Raw genomic sequence first — 26,617 nt, 5'->3', positions numbered from 1 at the left:
TAAATAAAAATTAATGATTAAACCTGCATGTTTTTTGATGAGTCAAACATGTATGTACGATATCACTTTGACCCAAATTCACAACTATGAGCTCCGAATTACAAATTAGCTCTGAATTTTAATCTATTGTTTATTTTTGCTCTCCTGATTTTTTTTTTTTTTTTTTACTATTTTTCAATCTAATGTTTCAAAACAAATGTGCTCACGGCCTCCAAGACACTAAATACAGACAAAACTGAATAAATGAATGTTGAAACTAACGTGATTTAGTGAAATTATTGGCTGTGTAAATTTGACTAATCATTTTGAATTATCTGACTTATTCTATTTATCATCACACACTGTTGTATTGTGTTATGTAGCCTATTTGTTGTCATGGGTTTATTTGTTTTGCAAATTTGGTGCAATTAGTTTGAATTGTGCGCTCACACTGCAAAAATAAACTATAGATTAAAATTCAGAGCTAATTTGTAATTCGGAGCTCATAGTTGTGAATTTGGGTCAAAGTGATATCGTACATACATGTTTGACTCATCAAGGTTAATCATTAACTTTTATTTAAATAACTTAACACCTTTTATAGACAAAATGCAGCTCAACGGGCTTTACAGGCTTAAAAAATAAGACGTAAATTCAACACATAAAAAGGAAGGATGCTAAATCTGTTAGTTTGTAACTTTAAAAAAAGAAAATGTGCTTCCATACATGAATATGCATAATTCATGACACACTTTAACTATTTAATTATCCTTTGGCAGTCCCATAAGGACCAGTCATGCCTCCGGCTATGTGTGTGTGTGTGCGCGTGCACGTGCAGCGGAGACAACATGCACGCGCAGGTGCTGCAGGCTGCAGCCTTCCTCCAGCAGCTGCATCTCACTTGACAGCGCGACTCCCTGCAGCCCCGACGGCGACGCGTGCACCGGCGCATCGTCAGTTGATCGATTCTCGTATCGGAAACCTATCCGTAGCCGCATGGTGACGTCACGCCGCTGATCGGTAATAGTTGCTGGGCGGGTTGGTGGGCGGGTAGGCTGGACGTCAGGGTTAGTCGGGCGCGTTGAATCCTTAACTGGATACGAAGAAGGGAAAAAGACAGCAGTTGCACGACGGGCGCGTGGACGCGCACGGGACTGTTCGCCGTTTGTTTTGTTTGTTTGTCGTGTCGGCGCGTGGGAAATGTAGTTGCTGTCACGGCCGCCTGCAGGAGGAGGATGGATGCGTAACAGGACGGATCCAGCCAGCTGTGGCCTGCTTCTAACAGCAACATCTGGCCGGTGAGTCGCGCTGACAGCCGTGGCCGCTCTCCGGGCGCGCGGCTCGGCTTGTGTGAACCGGGGTGTGGGGCAGGGGGGTCTCGATTTTAGTGCAGCCCCGGCCCCTGGTCCGGTGGGTCGCGGTGACCTCGTCCTTGGCTGCCGGATGCTGGTTGAGTGATTGATGTGCACGTTAGATGGAGAGACGCGCGCATAGCCTCGGCTCTAGTGTGTGTGTGTGTGTGTGTGTGTGTGTGTGTGTGTGTGCGTGTGTGTGTTGGGGGGGGGGGGGGGGGGGGGGGGGCATGAACGTGACATGCTGTGAAAGGCTTCCACACCTGCACATGCAATGCATAACCATTTAAGGTAAAACTAGTCCGCTGTGGGGGAAATATACAATAACAGGGAAAGCATATGATTGTTTTCTATATTAATCACAAAGGGAATTGCTCCTATTGGTGCATAAATGCAACAGCCAGACCGTGTTAGTGCCATTTGGGGTATTACAGGAAATATGAGTGATAGCATAAGGTCCCTGCAGCATTATTTTAAAATAGGTAAATTGGCAATGATCCCTGTAAACCCACACTGTGACACACTCGGAGGCCCCCGGGGCACGACTTGCATCCTCCACATGCTAACCGGCTTGTAGTCCTTCTGCAGGGTCAGAGAGGAGGGCGCCTCAGCAGCCAGCCGGCGGCGTCGGACTGTAGCGGGGAGGTGGAGGAGATATGGAGGAGGGGGACGCAGAGAGGGAAGGGCCCATGGCAGTCAGAGAGGGGGCCGAGCGGTCGTGGCCTCCCACCGAACGCCAGCAGCACCACCACCACCACCAACCTCCTGGCTTCTGTCAAAGAGCAGGTAGGTGGCAGAGATGCTGCAGTCACACCCTCCTGTTCCAAACTGTTCACCTTTCATCTCGTTGGTGGCCGACAACCTTCCTACTTGTTTGTCTGGAGCTCATCATCTCTCTTTGCATTGGAATAACATTGTCTGGTTGACCTTATTGCACACAGAAACTTGTTTGATTGAATGAAAATGTGTGAGGAAACAATGAATCGCTACAATATTTAGTCAGTGTCATAAATTAATGCCAAATTAACAACTTTAAATAGTAATAATACGTAGCTGATGTTTGTATTCCAAATAATCTACAGTGATGGACAGATTATGAGAATGTGGCCCCTTTAAAAGGCCCCACACGACCCAGGAAGAGACACAAAACGGGGTTGTTTTGTGTCTCTTTGTGGTTGTTGTGCGTGTTTCTGGTCGTTTTACATCCCTTCATGGTTGTTTTGCATCCCTTTATGGTAATTTTGGTTCTCCTTATGGTTATTTTGCATCTCGTTGTGGTTGTTTTGTGTCTCTTTATGGCTGTTAGACATCTCTTTATAGTCCTTTGATATATCTTTATAGTCCTTTTGCATCTCTTTTATGGTCATTTTGTGTCTCTTTTATGGTCATTTTGTGTCTCTTTTATGGTCATTTTGTGTCTCTTTATGGTCATTTTGCATCTCATGGTTGTTTTCTGTCTCTTTATGGTCGTTTGGCATCTCTTTATGGTCATTTTGTGTCTCCTTATGGTGGTTTTGCATCTCGTTGTGGTTGTTTTCTGTCTCTTTATGTCGTTTGGCATCTCTTTGTGGCTATTTGATTGATTTTCCAATAAGACATGTTAACAGTCTCTTCACACGGAGGCTCGGGTGCAGGGACCCTGGACTTGAACCCAGTAAGCCTGTTCAGTAATCCATCCATGATAGTGTCACCTTCTGACTCTGGAGGGAGGGTGGGCACCACCCCTCTGGCTCCGCCCCCTGCTCACAGGATAAATGAAGTCTCTGATTCACTCAAATCCAGAGGATTATCTCCAGATGAGACTGCAATATAATGGGTCTCCATGCAATGCTAAGCCTCCTAAATTTTCACCCCAAATTCAATTGAAACTTCCAATAACAATTTCCGAGGACTTCCATCATTCTTTACTAAAAAGGATTGGAACCTTTAAGACGATATATAAAAAAAAAAACATCATTGTGACAGTTTGCTTTAATTCACTGTGACATTTTTATTTTTAAGATGGCAGTTTTTCACAAAATTAGGAGCAAAGACAACGTCTGCAGTTATTATAAATTGCAGGTAATCATCATCCTGTGAGAAAAAGGTCTTTATGTGAACTGACAGCGATGACACGGAAGTGTGTTTTGTTCCCGTTTTTCCTTTACACATCTATTCAGTTAGTTTTTCTTCTGCTTCTCACTGAACTGAAGATAGTTTCCCTTTTTCTTGTTGTTGTTGTGATTTCGTCCTCGCTATCACGGCTCAGGCAATGTGAGACTTTTGACAGTTATCTCTGGTTCAATTATGTAAAAATTTAAATAATGTCTCACTGACATATTTTCAGCGCTGAATGTTGATACCAAGTGACAGTCGGAGATCTGTTTTTCCCTCCCGCTTACTTTTTTGACACACGTACAAACATCGGGTCCGTGTTCCATATTAATGTGTATAAAATCACAACAGAGACCGTTGCAGCTGCTGCAGTTTCAGCGCAGCCTCGCCGTCTGTCTCCCTTCCCCGCTGTTATTTTTATGCTGCTTTCCATCGCGTCAACACCAGAGTCTGTCTGCTCTCCTGCTCTTAATTACGCCTGGACACTGGCCATGTTCTCAACTCTGGGCCGGTCGCTCTGAATCAGGCACACACTGCTATTTAAAGGCTTATGATGTCCAAGAAAAGAGAATCTGCTCTTACTTTTAATCTGCAATCTCTTTGGAGCAATCAGACTCAAAATGTTGGCCTCTCATTGCTCTCCAAGTCTCAACTGAAGTGGAGTTAAGTCTGGTTGGCTTCCTTGATGTTACTTTGGGTTTTTGAGCACCGGAGGAGCTGTTTGGTCACCTCTTGATCATAATTAACACCTCAAAAGATGGTAAAGCATGGACTCATGAGAATCCATGAGCGCTGCATCGTTTCCCTGCATGATGCATTGATTTTAGTGAAGGAAATGCATGTGTTGTGTTATGCATGTGCCGATAGCAACATTCCAAGTTGCTGTAATTCATAGATAAGCTTAATTGAGAAACATCAAGTCCATATAAAAGGCCCTGATTTCTTGATTTCTTTGATCTGAATCTTGATAACAAGAAACGGAGCAGCTAACCAACACCTTCACAATGTTCGTCAGGATTTCATTTCTAAACTTTGCCAGAGAGAAAACATTTAATCATGTAGCTTGTCTCAGACTGTTGAACACGCTGCGAACAGAAAACATAATCAAGTTGCTTTACCTTTCCGAGTGTTGAAATGCGAGCGCCGCCGCTGCTCGAGCGTCAAATCTACCGCCTGCAGATCCTCCACAGAAATGTCAAATTAGACATGCTAAATGGAGCACATCAGGTCTCCCCTTCCATTGTGTTCGGGGGCCCCCGACGCTCTGCCACTTTGCTCTCATTTAGCCCATTAAAAGTCTGATAGTGATAGACGTGAGCTGAGAATTGCCAGAGCTGGAGGACGTGGCGACTTTAAAACCTACACAGTTTAATTTCGTCACATCTTGTGCAAAATACTGTGAGACAGATTAGATGTTGAGACAACAGCTTGCAGCAAAGATGCTTCCCAAATGAAAGATGAGACGTTTGTTGCTTCTATTTGCATCGTTCTGTGAAATACAAAACATGTCCCTGATATTAAATCTGAGCAGTTTGCAGAGATGTCACAATATGAAGTTTTACCACGCTCATGTGTTATCAGAGTCTGGGCTCGTTTGCATTGACATATATCGGCATACTTGCGTGGGTTTGACGGGCTCGGAGGCTGATGTTGTTGTCTTTGGACAGAGCCAGGCTAGCTGTTTCCCCCTGTTTCCAGTCTTTGTGCTAAGCTAGGCTAACCAGCTGCCTGATGTAGCTTCAACTTGACAGAAAAGCCTGTTTTATCCCTTTAAGCATGAACAAACACATGCTTAGAAAAAAGTATTTCAATTAACAAATATTACAACTCTAAATATTCTAGATATCTATTTATCTGTTATTAGATATTTCATATATTTAGAACTTGACAACAAGTTAAAATGAACAATTCTTGGCCCCAACAATAACATAATATCCACATAATATCCCCCTCGTTGGTCTGTTTATTTAAAATCCTGTTAGGGAAAACAAAGCAAGTTAATCTTACATTATTTCCAAAAATATTGAGGAACCGTCTGCCAAAAATGTTACCAGATATTCACCCAAGGACTGGTTTGGCTCCTGCGGCCGACAGCATCGGACTGCTGTTGTGCAGCTACCAGGTGTAAAAGCAGGGTCCCGCTCGATGGATGTAACACATGGTGCAGTCGAAAAAGAACATGCACACACAGCAAAATCCCTCCCTGGATAGAGAGAGGGAGAGAGGGAGAGGGAAAACAAGAAAACAACAACAACCAGGCCTCGTCAGCGCTCTCCACACGTTCAGCGATTAGGGCCAGAAGCATGCCAAGTAAATTCACCGAATGGCGATGTGGATGATTGATGCAGCCTTCCCTGCAAAAAGGTTCGCCTCGCATGAGCTGGAGGGTCACGGTCTGATTGGGAGGGTTAAACCGGCTCTGTCAATCCAGTTACATCACCGCCCGCCACACAAAACGGTTGTTGTTTGACATCTGCCTGCGTCTGGATGCATGCTGTCTGTCATATCTGTGGAAAGAGAGCGTCAGCGATTGGTCTGGTGTTTGGGGCCTGCCTCGTATACTCAAGATCACGGGGCCGCTCAAGGTTGCGTGGCACGCTGGCGGTCTGCAGCAAAGTCACTGCGGTGGAACTGAAAGCTGATTTCTCTTGTGGAAATCAAAGAGGAGAATCCACCCTGGGAGATTTTCAGATCGCATCAATCCACAATGCTCTTTTCCAGGAGTTATTTACTCTGCTAGCGAACCCAATTTGTCTCCACCTGCCTCATCTACTTAGCGACTTCCACCATGTCCCAGAATGCCTTTTGACAGCCCTCAGAGAGCTCGCACTACTTGTTGCTTTCCATCAGAAGTGGGCGTATATACAGACGCGTTAAGTGCATTAATGCATCCGCGGGTTACATGTGTAGGCGAAGAGAGCAGCATGCATGACATTCTGGTCTATGAGGCTATTGTGGGTGTAGTAACTGGTATTCTGCTTTCCCTGATGATTTCACTCTGCACTCTGATTGTTGAACTATCCAGCAAAATGGTGCACAATTAATGTTGGCTGTAAAATTTCCTGCTGTGTCAGACGTGTCTCGTTGCGTCATCGAGATATTCATTAAAGAAACGCTTCCCTGTGCAGAAAAATGGGGCCCGAGAATGTCTTTAAGTGTGAGTTCACCCTGTAAGATGGCGATTTATAGCGAGAGCAGCAATGTGTCGCCGCGGCAGAACTAGGCCGAAACATTTCACGGATATCACAGATGCAGCCTGGATAAGCAATCCGCCGGGCTATGATTAGACACGGCAAGAAGAAATAAGGGTCTGTGGTTGGTGTCACTGGATAAGAGTAGAGAGAGGAAAAAAACACTTTGTGACGACGCACAATGAGGGTGAATGGTTCCTGCAGCCCCCGAGATGGTACGAGCCGTCGCCTGGCGTGGCTTTGCATCGACCTGGCAGGGCCGAGACCACGGCTCCGCTGTCCCTCGAGGCTGAAACAAGGAGGGCTGTGTGCTTCCCGTCCCGTCTCTGCTGCCCTGAAGGAGATGTCAGCGGCTGTGACAGCGTGCCGCATGTTTGAGCCCCACGCCGTCTGAACGGCCCGCTGTTGTGTCCCTTAGAGCACCGAACGTGTCGATCCGCATCTGACGCTGTCACGTCATACTGGAGGTGACCTCTTCCCGGTTCCTACGTCTCATCTCATTGTCGCATCTTCAACGGCTCTCTTCCATTTAATCCAACTGATTTCACACCGTGTTGCATTTGGTTTCATTCACATCATCATTTATGTCTCACACATCTTCGTATGTGCGGGTCCTATTTCATTCTTCATCACCTTGACAACGAGAAATTTATAATCTTGAACTACACAACGGTGTGAAGTTTCAACACGGTGCCACTCTTAAACAATCAAGGAGCTATTAAGTGATTTTCACTGGCTTTCTTGCTTTTAATACATTTTCGACCGAATGATCTTGAAATATATCAAAACTACTTCTTTGAGCAGGGAAGTCTGGACGTCATATATTAGCATTTTTTTTCTCCCACAGTTGCACAATTAAATTAACAATACATTAGTATTTTGGAGCCGGCGCCTCAGAGCTGTATGAGCCATAAGCGGACAAACATCTCTCCAATTAACTTTGGAATAATTGCTGGGGAAAAATCAACACTTACTCATGCTGCAAAAATGCCCAAGAATTTTCCTCACAGAAATCATCATTAAAGTTTCATGCAGTCTGCGCTGAAGTAATAATGTATAGACAGTGTCTATATATGTGTGTGATTACAGAATCAAACCCACAGAAAACTGTTTCCATCTTTGCATGCAGATATTCTGAAACTCAACCTGAGTGTGCATCAAAAGGCCAAAGCTGACCCAAATACAAAAGAGCTTTTAACTAAGAGACGTAAACAGATGAAAAGCTGTGTGGAGTCTTTTGTAGTAACGGATTATGACTTGAAGGGCTTTTGCCCGACTGTACTATTAAAATGAGTAGATGGATACACTTTAACCTCTGTAGTATAAGATCATTTCATCTCAAATATGCTTATTGTATTGGTACATCTGTTATGTCCCTGCAGACGTTGAACCACTTTGTGTTTTAATTTGTTTACACTTTTATTTGTTTGGTGACATGGGTTTGTTTTCCATGCAGACACAGGGAGAGGTCAGAGGTCAGGTAATTGTGAGATTTCAGAACTGTCTGTCTTCTGCAGCAAGGTTTCCCTGGGAAGCCGTGTGCTCTCCAGCAGGTGTTTTTATATTTATATATTTAGTTGTTACTTGCAGACAGCTAATTCTCCAGCGGACCTCCATGATGACACCAGCTGTGGTTTCCTAGAAGATTAATGAAGCAGCTGGGAAGCCTCGTCTGTTACGCAACAGAATATAAATGAAGCACTGCCAAAACTATACCAGCTATCTCACCACAGTCGGCAAACATCTGCTCGACTTGCATACCCTTGAGCAAGGCACCGGATCGCTCCCAGCTCGTAGGGCTTTTAATAAGCAGGGCATATTTTAGTGTTGTGATGTTTGGGCTGTCAAAACGGCCAAATCTCATGCAGTATGAGATTGTATCGTATAATTTCTATGCCGAAGCACATTTTGGAAATGGATAAACAAGTCATTCCCGGTGAAATGTGTGCTTTGTAAAGTAGAAGTTGTTTTTTCAGTAGGAAACAAAAGTACGTGTGGCCCACGTATTCATTTAGATCATTAAGTACTGAGCCAAGAAGCGTCTGACTCATATTAACCTTCTGTTCACATACTCAGTCATCCCTTGTTCAGTAGGTGGTTCAGCCTGAAGACAGAGACCATAAAACACAGAGGCAAGCAGACCTACGAGTCTGCATGGATAAAAAGCTAATCATCCTCATTCAAGGGCTTTAAAAGCTTTTGAATATGTGTAGTTTTGAGTCTCCAGAAAAATCAGAGAGCAAGCTATTGATTTTAACTGCCATCAAAAGTTTGATTCTGATCTTGCAGTATGTCTTCTGTCTTCTTCTGTTTTGTTTTTATTGGATTGTTTCCTCTTAGCCTCCTTTAAATGTACAGAATAATGAATGTAAGCTTTCATGCTTTAATGTCCAGGCGTCATTAGACGACCAATAGAACCGGTATAACATGTGAAATGATGTGAAGGCCACTAAAGGTCCCGGACCAGGTTTCTGTAACGGCCTCTCTGCCGTCGTTCAGAACAAATGCAACATTGGTTTTTACATTTAACTGTAACGGCCGTTGAATGGTGTTAAAAATGTCCTCCCGCAGGAGCTTCAGTTTGAGCGGCTGACTCGAGAGCTGGAAGAGGAGCGGCAGATTGTGGCGAGCCAGCTGGAGAGGTGCATGCTGGGAGCTGAGTCGCCGGCGGGAGACAGTAGCAGGTGAGCATGAGATTTTACATATGTCGTGCACCGAATGACAATTTATTCATAAAAAAGGCGAACATATTGCAAATACATGGTGATATTTCTTTGCTAAGTATTTACTTGCATCCTTTATTATATGACTTTATTATCGTCGTCCCAGACATGAATTCTCTTGTGTTGCTGTGAGTCATGCATGATTGTTAAAACTTTGGAAATGTGTCCCAATCCATAAAATAATAGTGTTTATTCTTAGCCCAGATACGTGCGTCATGTGTGATAATGGACCCAGCTGGGGTCAACCGCCTTCCATTTTATATCAATTTGAAAAGTAAATTGAAATTCACAGAACACAGACAGAGGCCTCATTTCTTTCAGAGTAGATTGAATGTGAGGAAAATGTTTTTGCTTCCATAGATACATATTTCTTCTTTCTTCCTCTCGCCAGATTGATTGAATAGTGTTCGACCATGACTCATGATTTGATTTATGTCTCTCTCTCTCTCTCTCTCGCTCCATTCACTCCTCTTCTCTTCTCGCTGAAGCTCATCTGAGAAGTCGTTTGCGTGGAGGTCTGCAGGTACGATTTCTCACTTTTAACCTTTTAGATTGTATGTTTGAAAGCTATTTTAAGAAGGAAAGATGCACCCTTCAGATTTAAAAAATCCACAAGGGATAATATTAAGTGTTACCACTTTATAGTGCAAACAAAAGGTCCCTAAAGTTTAAAATATGATAAGATCTTGTCATTTAGGCTCTAAAGCATTTTGTGTTTCCAGAAAGACAATTTAGCCAAAGGGCTGGGAATGCCAGAATGCAGCACTGGCGGGTGAAGCAAAACAAAGCAGGGTTAGGGTTATATATGTGCTTTGAAATGGATCCATTTACTATTCTGTCACAGATCCCTCTGCTCTGTTTCCTGGATCGTTCCTCACTGTCACATTTCCAATAAAACAAAAGCACCGTTGTAAAATGCTGTTTTTTCTAGTGCCAAAGAATCGATACGTTTAATATATTTGATTAAGGAGATTCTGTCTACGAGGGTGAAGGTGTTCATACAGCCTTTTGTGGGGAAATGTGTTACTTGGCTGTGTTTCTGATGTCACGGCGATGCTCCTGCAGGTGGAGAGGTGCAGGGCGGAGCCTTGGAGGCGTCCGGATGTCCTGGACGTCTCCTGGAGACGGAGGAGGGACTCTTCATGCCTGAACCGGACCGCGCCTCCCTGCATGACAGTGAGGGTCTGTTAAATGTACACACAGTCTGAAAGCAACCTCTTCTTTGTATATTTATATCGATATATATGGTTGCCACCCACAATCAGACACTTTTCCTTTTATGATGCCAAGCAGGAGAAATCCCACAGATCCCACCTGTAATTAACACCACAGTAGGAGGCTGATGTGCTTGTTATTCTTGGCAGTTTCTCAGATTTACATTGAGTTGAATGTGGTGGCGTTTTTGCAATTAAAGTGTGAAGAATACGTCCATCCAGCTTCCTCAAAGGTTGAGTCAAACCACAAAAGAGTCGAAGCTCTGCTACAGTCGCTGCAGCTGCGAGGTCTTATTTGTTTTATCTGTTTTTGCAACAGATTAAACAAAAGGAAGCAATCGATTTTTTACACATTACCATAAAACTGTCAAAACTGTGCATGCATCTAAAAAGGAAGCCTGAAGCAAACCCCCCGAGATTCCCCCGCAAAAATGGCTCAACCACTCTCTTATTACAATAAATTACAATATCATCCGTAAACATTTAGCTTCTGAGAAGCTGTTTGAAATGTTAAAAACACATTTGCCTTCCGTCTCATTTATATTCCATAGAGTCGCCGCGGTCCGATCGTGTATAAATACCCGTCACATGCTCCCTCATCCTACAGGGGAAAGTAGGCCAGCGGTATTGAAGCTATATGCAGATTGTTCCGGGGAACAGCGTAAAGGCTTAATGCGGATATGCACGCGCATGTATTTAAATGCATAACAAGTGAGATAATATGCGAATCATTAAAACCACATCTGACTGATGAGATGGTGGCTGTGCTTGATTAGCTCAAACAATAATGAGGATGCAGCGTTTCTTCCTCACCGCCCCTCTTTCCTCTCAGGCTCCGGAGGTCACTCGGCCCAGATGACCTCGTATTCAGACAGCGGCTACCAGGACAGCAGCGTGAGCTACTACAGCAACCAGAACGTGGTGCGTTCGGAGCCCCGGGCGTCGTTATCCAGGAGCCCGAGAGCTGAGGGTCAGGCCTCTGGACAGGTAGGGCTTCTCCTTTGAATGCTTTTTTTTTCTGGCTTAAAAGCTGAAATGCTAAAGATTATTCTTGACCTTCAAAAAGCTGTTGAGCAAACGCTTTCACCACAAGGTCGATGTAGCAGCTTGTTCAGGAGCTTTTCAAATTAAGGACCTTTCATGCAAGGACTTAACATGTGAACTGGGCAAACTCCCACTGCTGATGAAGATCACATAATATGAGTGAAAGCTCCAGTACAGATCCTTAATCCTCTTCTACTTCTCTCAGTGTCACCTGAGATATTTGGTTGTTTTTCCCACTGAGAATAAAACTCTTCATCCAGCAGCGACAGCCGGGAGGAGCACAATAATTACTGTCAGCAATGATGAAGAGCACCAAGCTCAACCCTTCAAATCAAATCAAGTCTTTACCTTAAAATGGTCTCAAACTGAATCATATTATCCTTTCTTTGTGGCTAATAACGGTGTGCTCTGACAGCAGAGGCAGGAATGACAGATACTAGTGAGCCGTTTGAATTTTCTGCCGATTTATCCCGACGCGAGCAGCCGCGCCGGATGGGCTTACATGTCTCGGCTCTTAATTTCCCTCCGAGGCGTTGGAGGCTCTGATGGATTAAGGCGGCACAGATCGGCATCCAGTTGGTTGAGTCTGTAATTGAGGGACATTTTACATTTGGTAATAAGGAGGAAAAGTAAATGTTTGCCACCGTAAATGATATATTCTGTCAAATCTCCCTTGAAACGTAATATATTTACGACCAGCAGAGCTCCATCGACAGTATAATGAATGTAGTCAAAGGCACGCGTGTTCACTTACTTGGAAATCAAGCCCTTCATCAGACGTGATAGAGCGTCATGCCTCCAAGTGCCACATTCATGGCAAATGAAAAGTATGTTGGCAGAGTCCAATTCTCATTTTTCAGGATTTTGATTAATTGTCAACACTGTAATAGATATCATACTTGGCATTTTTGTGGTTTTAGGCCCAGAGGGCTCAGGAATGCCAAGAATCAAGTCAAACCAAATCAAAAACTAAGTAAAATGTCATGTTATAATGTCGTTAAAGGATCGTCAATAAATCCTGTTGCTGTAAATCTGGTTAAACTTTTTCAAAACAAAATTATTATTTTCATATTTCCTTTAGGTTCCTTTTAATATTGATTTTCTTTAATGTTTCCTGCAGCCACATGAGTGGTTCTGCAACTACACTTAATTGCATTCATGCATAATTGAATTTACTAAAGCAAATAAAAGAGCTCAAATAAAAAGTATTGAATGTATATTTGCTCCCAGGTGTCTGGCAGGGTGCTTCGGAGGATGGCCTCCCTCCCCTCCAGGAGCCAGTCTCCTGGTTGTGGCACCGTCTCGCCCTCCCGCATCTCCCTGAGAACGTCCCAGGGCAGCACCTACGACTCTCCCATCCTCTCGGAGCCCAAACCTCTGGCCGCCGTGTTCCCTGGCACCGCCATGCCGCCCTCCTGCCCCTCGCCGACCTCCCCGCCTGATGGCACGCAGGGAGTCGGGGTGCTGGGAGGCAGCGCCGGCCGTCGGGGCTCCACCCTGTCTCTGGTGGAGGGGCGGTGTTTGACGGAGTCACCGCTGCGTTCGGGGATGACGGCAGTGCCGCAGCACTACGGATCCACGCTGCCCAGGCAGAGCCAGCCGCTGGCCTACGGAGCGGATCCATACGGCCTGTACCAGAGGAGCGCTCTGCCCCGCCCCGACAGCCTCATCGGTCAGTCCGTTATACATCATACACCACACATGACCTCTCGTGTCTCATGTGAATACATGTTTGACAAAAGTCTAAAACATCAACATTGTGGTAGAGAGTTTATCTGTTAGTTTTTAAAAACAGGACCTGGAAAACACTGATCACATTGAAAGTTATATTCAGGATCATATCAGCATTTAAATGGTAGTCGATGGACTCTCTGAACAGATAAGCTGCTCTGGTTTGTGTCGTGGAAACGCTGTGACCTCACCCTCATGTCACATGGGAGCGGATGAGTAATGTTTAATTGGTTGGCATGTTTGGTTCAGTTGCTAAAGTTGTTGGCTCACTCGTTGTCGTTTTGTGACTCAGCAGTGGTTTCAAACATGTTTGTTCAGAGAGTTGGATGATAACAATGATGGGAAGCCGGGGTCAAAACAACGAGTCAGACTTCCACAGACGGGGACACATTAGTGTGTGGCACCAGCCCTGTCATTTCCTTCCCTGGACCATCGCGATATTATTCCATATCCTGGAAAACCCTTGGACCCAATCTTCATGTCAGTTCAGTTATTGTCCTTTCCCGCAACTCATCCAGTTTTAATGACAAGATAAAACCCTCACAGCTGCATTAAACATCCGTGAGAGATTATATGCGCATACATATCTGCAGTCGCGTGTGTGTGTGTGTGTGTGTGTGAACCCCATGGGACCTTTACATCCTCGTCCTTGGCAGTGTTTTTCCTTTCTAATGTCAGTTTGATATCATATTCACATAGACATGGAGGACTAATGAATGCATATCGAGTGGAAGGTGCAGCCTTTAGTCGGTTTATGCTCTGGAGGGTTTCCCGGTCAAATCCAAGCAGGTCAAAATCTGGGCCGTAAAAAAACTGCATGTTAAGTTTGCTTTAAGAAGAGTTTCAGCGTTTCGCCGCTGCAGCTGTTTGAATTTTCAGCTCCACAGCCTCACCATCGCTTCCTGTTGATTTAATACCTTTTCCTTTGTCCCGGGAAAACAGCGCTGATTTAATATTGTTGCACACAGCGCTCTCACTGAGCAGGAACTCTGCAGAGCCTCCTGTATCTCTGCGAAGCAGCGAGAATCATTCAGTAAAGCCGCGTGTTGAACAAAATAACTTTCAGGCAAAAACTGCAAGCTCGGCAGGGGATTCTTATCTGGAGCCGGGCTGAGGGAGCTCATTTCATGGGAGTTTTTAGTCAAATTATCTTTCAGCGCTGACAGATAATGCTGCCTGTTTTGATAACGTTTCATTTGATGCATGCCAGTGTGAAGAATAAGGAAGGAATGTAATCTTTGAGGAGAGGGGAGGAGGATTTCACTTCCACCAGGTAGACGTTTTGAACAAATCTTGTTGGGGCGATTGATCTGCAGCCATCTGACAGAAAACAAGAAAAAGATTATGATGCTGTGAGAAAAACACACATCTGCAGTATAAACGGGCACAAAACGGTGGATCACAGCTGTGCTTCTGCTGGCAATTCTCTCTCATACGCTGTTTAGTAATTGATGGCTGGGAGAACAAACACTGTTGTATCAATATGAAGCCGTGGATGAGGAGGCAGCGGGAGACTTTGCTCCAAAAAGCTGAATCAAATTTGGATTCTCAAGGCCAATACTATATGAATATTATATTATGTTGTTATATTGATACTGGAAAGTGTGCAATGTGTCATAATTGCATGGAAAGATATTTGCTGCCTGTTTTTCTCTGTTTTTAAAAGACTAAATAATCAATGAATTGATGAAATAATAGGCAGATTATTTGATAATGAAATTAACTGTAAGTTGTAGTGCTAGACCTCAGAAGTTTTGTTTAATGAAGCAACCAATTGTCATCAAGATATTCAGTTTATGGTGTTTTAAAATGGAGAAAAGCAGCAAATTCTCACATGTAAGAATCAGGAAAATCAAACGTTTGTCCTTTTTGATTATCAATAAACAAAACAAACTTAGATTAGTTGTTACTGCTCTTCCTAATGAAAATATGAACAGCATTAATATATCACCGTTACGCACTTAGATATTAAAATGACATAAACCCAAATGTATGACAAACATAAACATTGGAATGAAAAATGGAATTGCTTATTTATCTGCAAATGACCACTTTAATTGTTTCTTACAGCCATTAAGATCGATGCATAACTTGTTTTTTTGCAATTAAAATGTTCTCTATAATGATACACCTGCAGGGATAATGGTTTTATCAGGAGGATGAGGATGAATGATGACGTACAACCCTTGAGTTTCTGACTGCCTGAGACATTTCAAACTCAGATAGTGGCTTTAAACCTGATGCATTGGTTAAAGACATGACCTTTCTCCTGCAAAGTAACATCGGCAACATGAAAGATCTCCTCCCCTCCCATTCAGCCGGCCGTTCACAACTTCCTCCCGACACTTTGCCGTGTAGCTGCTGCAGGATTTACTGTTTGTGAGGCGCTGCCGATGCCGATGCTGCAGCAGCGACACAGATTTATTCCTCCGTCCTGCCCGCCGTCACTTTCCCTAAGCCGCTCCCACTGACCCATATAGGGGTGTTGCTATCACAAAGCCCCATGGAGCTTCAGTGTGTGATTATCAGCTGACGGCGCTGGAGGGCTTTTTCTATGCTGCCGTCATTCAGTCCATTTTCATAAGGTGTGTGTGTGTGTGTGTGTGTGTGTGTGTGTGTGTGTGTGTGTGTGTGTGTGTGTGTGTGTGTGTGTGTGTGTGTGTGTGTGTGTGTGTGATGCAGAGTCAGTGAACTCCATGAAATGCCTCTGATTCTCTAGCTGGCTGATTTTTCCCCCCGTGCTGCTAAGTGGCCTAATACGTCGCCTAAGTCCTTATTCCCAGTTATCCTGCCGATCCAGCATAATCCCAGATTACATGAGGGAGATAAGCAATAGATGTTTATACAAGATTAGGCTATTACTGATCAGCGGCACCCGTAGATTATGTAGTGAAACCTGGTGGGGCAGCCAAAACACCAAACCTAAGCTGTGAGATGATCTGGGTTTGTTTTGTTGTGGAATTGGTTAAAATAAAGTGCAACGTCACCGTGCAGAGATGGATCTGTAATGGTAATGATATCCAGGTTATGTGGAGGGATTAGAGAATTTGACAAATAATAAGATGGCAGATCACAGTTGCAGCAAAACCAAGCTGAATGTTGACAACAGTAGATATCCACTTGTGTGTAATCGATAGAGTTGAATAAAGTCTATTTTGAAACCGTTGGCAGACTTTGACTCAAAGCTCTGCCACTCTGCAGCTTTTTGGTATTTGAAGCAACCCATCACCTGAAGGACGGCATTCTTGTCTGCGCCCTTCGCCGCTGAAGAGCCCTTCAGGAAGAACGAAGCGGAGGCTGTTTATTTTCACAATAAAAGAATATTCTTTGGGATAAGAGACCACAGTTTCCAATCTTATGTAAAGAGAGTGCTGCAGAAACAAACAGCGCCTTCATCTCTTGCTCCAAGTGCAAACAGTGTGCTTCAGCTTGTTGGACTGATCCGCCGATGCCCCCCCCCCTCCTCCTCCTCGTGCCCTAAAGCCTCTTTATAATTGGAGCGCTCTTTGAACTGATCTGCTCTGAGATTGGAGGATGCAAAAAAAAAAACCCTCCGCTCGGCTTGTTTGACTTGCTGATGCCGGCGCCTGCAGCACACTCTCAATGACCAGAGTCTTCATGCGTTTAAAAGCACACAAACAGCAGTTGCAATGAGTCGGCCTGCATGAAAATCATCCCCATGTTTGGTGTAATCTCCATTTGCATGGCTGCACCTGTACAGCTGACCGGTATGTGAGTGTGTGTGTGTGTGAACGTGATAAAGATAGCTGATATTACGCAGCTTTGTTTCACTCTCCTGTCAGTGAAGTATTACTCTATTTCTATATATTTCAAATAGGAGTTGCAGAACAAGCTGCATTTGTTTTAAATGCAACACGTGTCCCAGCAGCTTCTTGCTGTGTTGTTTTTTTATCTTCTGACCCAAAAACGTTGCTTCCACCGTGATGAATGTCTACAGTAAATATTTCAGCATACAAAGCATGTTTTGTTATATTTTTTTAGGTTCTTTGCAGCATATTTTATGTTGTGCCCCTTTTAGAAATAACCATTTATAACTTCCTACATTGCTGGTAAACACAAAGGGTGCTTTTGTGTTTTTCTTTGTGGAGTTTTACAGCTCTGACCACGAGTGTTAGTCGACTATCGAGGATATATATTATATTATGTATGTATTCTAGCAGTGATGGTGGTTTCTCGTGTACCTGCAGGGCTCCACAGCTCGTACGCCGGCGGCCACGTGGGCCAGATGGATCCGGAGCTGAGGGCGGCGTTGTCTCCTGACTGCCACATGACGCCCGTCTTTGATGAGCGCTCCTTCCACAGCCCCCTGTACCACAGCCCCACCCACGACCCCCAGGCCTCCCTCTACAGGACCAACGCAGGTACTGCAGCAAGCGGCTAACATTAACATTAAAAACTGATTATCTCACCTGCAAGCAGAAACTCTTGACTGGCTTGGAGCACAATAAAGTAGCTGATATGGGGATATTAAAGGCAGTAGCGGTACTAATAGTACTGTAACCAGCATAAATACTAATTCAAGTACCAGAGGTGCAGCAGGAGGCATTCACACTCCCTTTAGGTGACTCAGTTACACATCTGCTCAGAAGATTGTTTCTCTAAAAATCTGTGGTGGAAATCAGAGTTTACAGGCGCAGGAACTGTTGTTATGATCGTCCCCCGAGGTCAGAACTTAATTAGGCAGAAACCTTTCATGTGCTCGGCTTCTTAATTGAGGCCTTTGCAGGATGATTTAAAGCTGGGAGCTCTGTGGAGGTTGGTAGTGGAGGATCTAAGGAGCCATTTTATTTCCGTTTAGTCGAGATTTTAAACAGGCTCGTTCCTGCTGCTTTTAAATGCCTGTTTGAAGCAATTACATAACATGATTGTTTGTTATGTGACCTTGAATGTATTTTCTTGAACCCCAAGAAAGCAACACCTGGATTCCATTTCTTATTCTGTTTCTAAAGAGTCCTGGTTTTGTTGTTTTCTCAGGTATGGGGACGCTCCCTCGGACCTCCAGCCACTGCGGCACGTTGCCGTACCAAAGAAGCAGCTACGGGCTGAGCACTGCAGCTCTGTACGTGGACTCCTACCGGGTCTCTGGCGAGCCCGTCTTCTCCCACCGCCACTCTGGACTGCTGGAGCGGGCAGCCACGCGCACGCCGTCCATCGAGAGCATCCACAAGGACCCCCGGTACGCGCACACTCAAACACGCACCGGACGTTTGTAGATGTATGCATGTGTCCAACGTAGATCATTTCTCAGATTACAGTCTTCAATAAATTCAGTGTTGTTGATGAATTAACCCCTCAGGGAGTTTGCTTGGCGTGACCCCGAGCTGCCGGAGGTCATCCACATGCTGCAGCACCACTTCCCCTCCGTCCAGGCCAACGCCGCCGCCTACCTGCAGCACCTGTGTTACGGGGACAACAGGGTCAAGGTGGAGGTACGGTAGAGGTCTGGTAGTTTTTCCTATTCGGCAACCAGAGTGCAAACAAAGCACCAATTCATAAAAGCTTTCACTTATTTCAACATGTACCTGGACTTTTGATTTACTTAATACTCAAGTGTTGCTTATTTAAATTGCCTCACATCTCCTTTTGTATCCCTACGCTGCCTCCAAGAGTTTATTCTCAACTTTGAAATGTGATTTTACTTTGCTGCCAAACACCATCTGTTCCAACAAAACTTAAAGCAACCTTGGTGCCAAATGTGCCGCCGCTTGCTCTCTCTTCGCTCCGCTTCCCCGTGCAATAAATAACTCAACGGCACAACGGCGGAGCTTTACGCGAGAGCCATTTTAGTGCCGTTTTGGTTTGTTTGGTGATGAGCTTTTAATTGGCCTTTTGGAGGCGCCTGGAAACGCGCCTGCTCATTTTGCCAGAAACAGAATGTTTTCAGTGACGGTTTGAACATGAAATCAGAGAGAATCGGGGAGCGTCTGCTGCTCTCCTGAGACGGGTTTATTTTGAGAGATGACACAATCAAGTTCAGCATGTTTCAGCCCGGTTTTATTCCAGGAAATATATCAGAGAATCATTGCTGCATGAAATGAGTGCAGAGTCATTTGTATTGATTAAATTATGTTTGTTAAACATTTTGAATCTGCCTCAAAACATCATCTTATAGTGGACTTTTCTGTGTGGAGGATATTCAAACTGTAGTTTGAGACTTTTAACTGTTACCAGCTTCCTCTCGTCATGAAGTGTGATATTTCTACATATTGGTCTGCAGGTGTGTCACCTGGGAGGGATCCAGCACTTGGTGGACCTGCTGGATCACAAGCTCACCGAGGTTCAGAAGAGCGCCTGCGGGGCCCTGAGGAACCTGGTGTACAGCAAGGCCACTGACAACAACAAGGTGGCGCTGAGGAACTGCGGCGGCGTGCCCGCCCTGCTCCGCCTCCTCAGGAAAACCACCGACAATGAAGTCCGCGAGCTGGTCACTGGTACGTCGGATCAGCTTTCATTGAATGTGGACTTTTCTCACCTGAATGTGACATAAAGAGTGTTCGTTTAATCCTCAATTAGTATTTAATGGAGAATGCTAATGAACCAAGATGATTTAAAAATGATGGAAATATTTAGTTTTTATAAAAAAGAAATTATTGCTGCCAAGGCTGCACAGCAGAGAAAATACAATTATATGACATGTTGGATCATTTTATTTCAAGTTAGTCCAGTAGTTCATGACAGCAGAAATGCTTTCATCCATAGCCAAACCTCCCACCAAGGTTTCTCATCAAATCCTACTAACAATCAAAAACTGTATAGTAATATTAAAATATTATAATAAAAATCCAGCAGGTCAGATACAGAATGGGAGCTTCTAAAGCCACCTGCATTGGGGAACTGTCGACTCTTTTATGCCTAAAGGGGTAAACTGAGGTGGAAGCAGCATCCACATTGATAAAACCATTCAACAGTGGCTTGTTGCCGTGGGCGTCCGTCTGCTCCCGTTGGCCAGCCGGCCGTCCGGCTGCCCGGCAGCCCGGCAGCCCGGCAGCGTGTGAATCTGTGGATCGGCCTGACTGTGGGAGGTGAGAGCGGCGGCGGCTCAGACACTTGGCGTTCTGTATTGACGGAGCAGATCTCGGCACGGTCCTGCGACAGATGCTAAGATAATGTGCTTTGGAAACAAGGATGCTGTGGGCTCTGCAGTCACATCACACATTACTGTTTGATAGCTGCTAGACGCCTCATATTCCTGGGAGAGACACGATCAGTTTGATGTAAAGCTTTGAGGAAAGGTTATTAAAACTATGCTTCATATTTAGTGCACCCAAACAGCTGCAGGTCCATACTGTTTTTCTCTTTTCACATGAAATACACCTAATATAAAAATACAATGCGCCGCAGTGCAACATGTTTTGATATGTTCTTCTTCACAGGCGTCCTGTGGAACCTCTCGTCCTGCGACGCGGTGAAGATGACCATCATCCGTGATGCCCTAACCACGCTGACCAACACCGTCGTCATCCCCCACTCGGGCTGGAGCAGCGTGGCGCACCGCGACGAGCACAAGGTCAAGTTCCAGTCCTCGCTGCTGCTGCGTAACACCACCGGCTGTCTGAGGTGAGGGAAGAATCAAACGCACCCTCACCCTCTAACTGTAATCATGATCTATGCTGATGATGTCTGTGTATGTTTAACACCACCATGCTTACACAGCTCAGCCCCACAAATTCACTCTCATTTCTACAAAAAAAAAGCAGATTTTTAACAAAGCGCTTGTTTGCTCATGAAATGGATTCTTGTTTTTCAAATGCAAAGATGAGTTTTGTATTATTGCGGCGCCTTTCTTTCTGTCTGCTTTTCATTTGAATGATTCTGTAAACATGATAAGTCGCAGTCACATAATGGTCAGTGAGAGCCTCGATAATGGAGATGAAATGCAGCCATGAAGTCTGTAAGTGTGTGTTTGGCCTTCAGAGGCAAACCGCAAAGTGATATCTGTGTTTTTAGACGTCATTAATCTGTTTGCATCAATACATGCAGTAGAATAGTGTTGAGAAAGATATTTTATCTGATATTTTAGAGATATTTTATACCCATGAAAACCACAAAGATTAGTTGGATAATGATGATTGGGGTTTCTCATCGCTGTGATACTGTCTATCTATATTATTATACGATATTGTCAGTCTTTCTCCCTTTTAAGGCCGATACGACCGTCTGTGCAACTACAACCGCCTCTCGTTGTCAGATAAACACGGTAAATCTGTCCGGCTCCCTCGTGACTCGACTGCTGCCTGCATCAGTGTTATTTCCTGATTCAATTTTACTGAGAGTTACACTGCAGCCTCAGAAGGAGAACATCTAAAGAATTACACTTAATTGCAAACTGGCCTGGTTATTTTTCAGTGTCGGGAGCCACTCAGGGTCGAGGCCAGGTATTTTCCCAACTACTAACTTTGAAGTACTCAAACGGAATACATTTGAACGTGACTCATCTGTAATCATGACTCTTCACAAAGTGGTGATTATTTATTCCCTCTAATAGCTGTAAGTGACTCGGTGCTGCAGGGAGTCTCTTCCAGCGTTTCTCTGCATTCAGGCTGTTGATTGATGGTACGGAAAGAAGTGCATTGTGGGAGTTATGTGCCCGTTGTGCAGTCGTTTCATGTCAGCTCTCCATTAGTAGTAGCAGAAGGTTCCTATTGGAGGATCAGCCCCCTCCTTTACTTGTATCCGGGCAGGTTTTAAAGCCACCCTGTGGGGGAATCCACACACTGCACCTCGTCTGAATTAACTCTGTGTGTTTGTGTGTGTGTGTGTGTGCGTGCGTGCGTGCGTGCGTGCGTGCGTGCGTGCGTGCGTGTGTGTGTGTGTGTGTGTGTGTGTGTGTGTGAGGAACCTGAGCTCAGCAGGGGAGGAGGCGAGGAGTCAGCTGCGTTGCTGTGAAGGTCTGGTCGACTCGCTGCTTCACGTCCTCAAAGCCTGCGTCAACACCTCCGACTACGACAGCAAGGTGCGTGCACACACACGCACACGTGTTTATTTTTATTCCCAGGAGACTTAAAGTAACAGAAATCATCACCAAAATCTAATATCACCAGTTGATAACTTTGTTTAATTATATTTTATATTCCAAGTTTTCAAGAATATAATGTTCGCCTTTGCAAGTAAAGTAAAAAGTAATAACTAACTGTGTGGGATCGGCTCGGCATTAACTGAGATTCATGCTCCTCAGATCGTGGAGAACAGCGTCTGCACCCTGAGGAACCTCTCGTACCGGCTGGAGGTGGAGATGCCCTCCTCTCGCCTGCTCGGCAACCAGGAGCTGGACACCCTGCTGGGCTTCTCCTCCCCGGCCAAGGAGCTGGACTACCTCTGCTGGGGCAAGAGGAGGCGTGGCAGGAAGCGGGGAGGCTGGTCGGACGACAAGGTACCAACTCAGGAATGATCCAAACATTTCCTGGAAGACACCACATTTGCCAACATCTGCATCGCTGTGTTTGTGTTTGGTGCAGTGGGACGGCGTGGGGCCGATCCCGGGTTTCTCCCAGCCTCTGAGGGGTGCGGAGCTACTGTGGCACCCGATGGTGGTGAAGCCGTACCTCAACCTGCTGGCCGAGAGCTCCAACCCCGCCACGCTGGAGGGCGCCGCCGGGTCGCTTCAAAACCTCTCTGCTGGAAACTGGAAGGTGCACGAGAAAAAACCACGATGGAAACACTAGAAAACATCAAGTTAACTGGATTAAGAAATAAAAATGTGTGTGTGTGTGTGTGTGTGTGTGTGTGTGTGTGTGTGTGTGTATGTGTGTATGTGCGTATGTCCAGTTCTCAGCCTACATCCGAGCAGCGGTGCGTAAAGAGAAAGGTCTGCCCATCCTGGTGGAGCTGCTGAGGATGGACAACGACCGGGTCGTCTGCTCCGTCGCCACCGCCCTCCGCAACATGGCGCTGGACAGCCGCAACAAGGAGCTGATAGGTACACACACACACACACACACACACACACACACACACACACACACACAGATCCAAGCGTGTGTTCACACTTGAGTCCGCGACAGCAACAGCTTGTTCCAAAATAGGTTTCTATATTTATTACACAGCAAGTTCATTCTTTCCAATCAGACTCAATTTAGAAAGTGTGAACACGTCGCCCCCTTGTGGACAAAAGTTGTATCAGAATCATTAAAAAGTACATCGATAGAATACTAAAATGAATATCAAACATGATGATTTGTTTCTGTCTCCTGCTGCAGGGAAATACGCCATGCGGGATCTGGTGAACCGGCTTCCCAGCGGCAGTCCGCCGCTGCTGTCGGACGAAACGGTGGCGTCGGTCTGCTGCACGCTGCACGAGGTCACCAGCCGCAACATGGAGAACGCCAAAGCTCTGGCCGACAGCGGGGGCATCGAGAAGCTAGTGGACATCAGTAAAGGACGAGGCAAAGGGTACGAAGCGTCACGTGGAAGCAGTTTTCTTTGTCAATAGAGATCCTTTTAAGCACCTGAAAAAAAAGAGTAACTGATATGTGACGTTGATGTTGCAGGTACTCGATGAAGGTGGTGAAGGCGGCAGCTCAGGTGTTGAACACGCTGTGGCAGTACAGGGAGCTGAGGACCCTCTACAAACAGGTAGAGCCTTTTTATTAACCTCAACCACCAAATTATTTCATTATTTAATGGTTTAAAAACCTACTGTGTAAACACACTCAAATACATGAACATGAACAGAAAGTGGGATGAATTTAAGGGAACTTTTTTTGGTCGAAACTTCCCCTTTATTTTAATGCATTTATGTTACTTTTATGTGCATTCTTTTTAAATTTCACATAAGCAGATTGGTGTATAATATTCTTAAAGTGCTGAATATCGGCGCCAGTAATCGACCGACCCCTAACTGATAAAGATTTATTATTGAAGAGACATTCATGCATAATACAATTGACTATCTCGGCCGAATGTGCTTTACGTTGTATAGGAAGGATTAAACAGAAAGAATGTTAAAAACACAACAACTTCTTGGTGTTTGCAGGACGGCTGGAACTACACTCACTTCGTCACGCCCGTCTCCACTCTGGAGCGAGACCGCTACCTGTCCCAGCCGACGCTGCCCACCAGCCCGCTGCAGATGTCCCCCGTCATCCAATCAGGTGAGAGAGGTCGAACCGACGCTCTCATTATGTCCACGACACATTATATATACATTTAAAAGAAAAATAACAATCGTTTTTCCCAGGTGGAAGCGCCACATCCTCGCCGGCGATGCTCGGGATACGACGGCACAGTACGAACTACCAGAGGGCGCAGTCATCTATGCAACTCGACACATATTATGGAGACAACAGTTTACACAAACGGCAGTACACAGGTGAGTACGGCGGCGTCCCTCAGGGCACACATGCTGATGATCAGGATTTAGTTAGTCATATCTTCACCTGGTTTCTCTTTCTTCTGTTTGTGCTGTTGAATTTCAGGGTCTGAGAAGAAAACTCCATATTTCATTGGGACGTATTCTTCCCAGTCAGGAGAGGATTTGAGAAGGTCCCAGGTAAGACGTTCAAACACTGAACATTTACTGCAGGAAATGAATCAGTGAATTGCTCAAATCTTGTTTTTATTGCAAACATGATGTAAATCATGCATATTATATGCAGTGTGTTTTGAAACCCTAACATTTTAATTTATTATATAAATTCTGAAAAGAGTGATGCACAGTAACAAAGTGTTAGTGTTGGAGGCGTTCCAATTATGTGGCTTATCTTGGGGATGCACACATTGTGGGATTATATTATTGAATTGGAATGTATTTATTGTTTTTCCTTTAATTAAAGCTGCTGTATTATTCACAGTAATTGTTGCTCTCCCAGCACACAGAGCCATTTTACGACGAGCCCGACAGGAAGAATTACAACAGCTACAGAATGTACCTGTCGTCCCCACAAGGCTACGTGGAGGAGCCCTACGAGGACGAGCCGGGCCACCTGACCCCGACCTCCCCCGACGGCTACGCCACCCAGGCCCTCCAGTTCAAAGCCAACACCAACTACGTGGACTTCTACTCCACCACGCGGAGGCCTTCAAACAGGGCCAACAAGTTCACCGGCTCCCCCGACTCCTGGGTGTAGGAAACCAAATGGACAAGCTTGTGTTTCCCCCGTGGGTGTTTGTGTGTGTGTGCGGAGTGCATGTTGGGTGTGTGAAAGGTTGAGGATGCATGTGAATGTGTGTGTGCATCTGTGTTGAAACTGTACTTAATGGCCAGGGATTGGTTTGCTTACGTGCAGCTTTTTACCAAGTTAGACCGTGCGCCACGATAATGCAGATAAAGTCGAGAACTATGGCACAAAAAAACATCAAATATACACTGGAGTTTCCCGGCAGCCTAACCATTAAAATAAAGAGATTTGTTTGTATGTTATATGTTTTACCCCCCACCCTCAGTCCACATATCAGACTTTAGGTAAAAGCATCAAACATGTTCCTATTGTTCGGACTCACGATAGAAAATATAGCAAACAAATACAAGGGTATTAGGATATGACAAACATTTCCACTTTATCTGCATTACGTGGCCTTTGTGAAAAGGTGCTTAGTGAGGAGAACCCAGCCCGAACCTTGTTGTTTACCAGAGTGTTTGTGAAGGTCAACTGATTTCATTTTTCTCTTCAGTAAAAATGTGCAGTTTGCTGGCGTTTATAACATAAATATCGTTAGCCAGCGTCGTCGTGAACATGAGAGGAAAAAGGAAGCTGAGGGATCGTGTAACAAGGACAACACCTGGGACAAATCTAAAGGGATCCAGATATCGGCAGTGCTGTCCGAGTTCCCTGAGAAAAGTCACTCTGACTTAAATCTGATCCAGGTTTGGGAGAAACGTACCGATGAGCTCCGTCACTCCTGGGAACCTTTAAAGACTCAGACAACCGGGTTACGCCTGTAACCTTTTGCTTTTCTGTATGTTGGCCAAAAGTGCAGTAATATAAAGTATGTGAAATATGTGGAGAAGAAAAAAATCTATTTGTACAGATACAATGGTCTAACCGTCCTGTTACATTGTTGTATTCAATATGTGGAACTTTATGTGATTGTGTGAAGAAGATTTTCTATTATTTATTGATTATTTTTTGATTAATTTACTTGTGACCTGACCAAAATATCCCATCTGTCTGTTCTGTCCAAAACTGATGACGATAATGTGCAATGTTCACAGAGGGGAAATATATGTATAGAATTAAAGATTATATCATGACAAGGAATCTGAAAGTCTTATTTTGACAAAAGGACTCCTGAAAGTTAAATAGATATATATCTTTATTAGCTTTAATTGC

General features: G+C 44.7%; 1 protein-coding gene across 1 annotated transcript; it reads left to right on the top strand.

The window, feature by feature from the left end:
* Window positions 1-914: 914 nt before the first annotated feature.
* On the top strand, window positions 915-26,545 carry LOC311009591 (plakophilin-4-like). The gene is given in 23 exon segments (XM_084003868.1): window positions 915-1,277; window positions 1,909-2,035; window positions 2,037-2,117; window positions 9,188-9,300; window positions 9,828-9,862; window positions 10,405-10,515; window positions 11,386-11,540; window positions 12,828-13,269; window positions 17,537-17,710; window positions 18,324-18,525; window positions 18,646-18,778; window positions 19,567-19,780; window positions 20,723-20,906; window positions 22,185-22,302; window positions 22,525-22,719; window positions 22,805-22,978; window positions 23,115-23,265; window positions 23,546-23,738; window positions 23,837-23,921; window positions 24,322-24,439; window positions 24,526-24,657; window positions 24,764-24,837; window positions 25,157-26,545. Coding segments are annotated over 22 exon segments (3,390 nt in total). The 5' UTR covers window positions 915-1,277; window positions 1,909-1,987; the 3' UTR covers window positions 25,415-26,545.
* Window positions 26,546-26,617: the final 72 nt, after the last annotated feature.

This window comes from Eutrigla gurnardus (assembly GCF_963514095.1).
Source record: "Eutrigla gurnardus genome assembly, chromosome: 24".
Lineage (NCBI taxonomy): Eukaryota > Metazoa > Chordata > Actinopteri > Perciformes > Triglidae > Eutrigla > Eutrigla gurnardus.
Note: the sequence above shows the minus strand (reverse complement) of the source record. Positions and strands in the feature narration are given on the sequence as shown.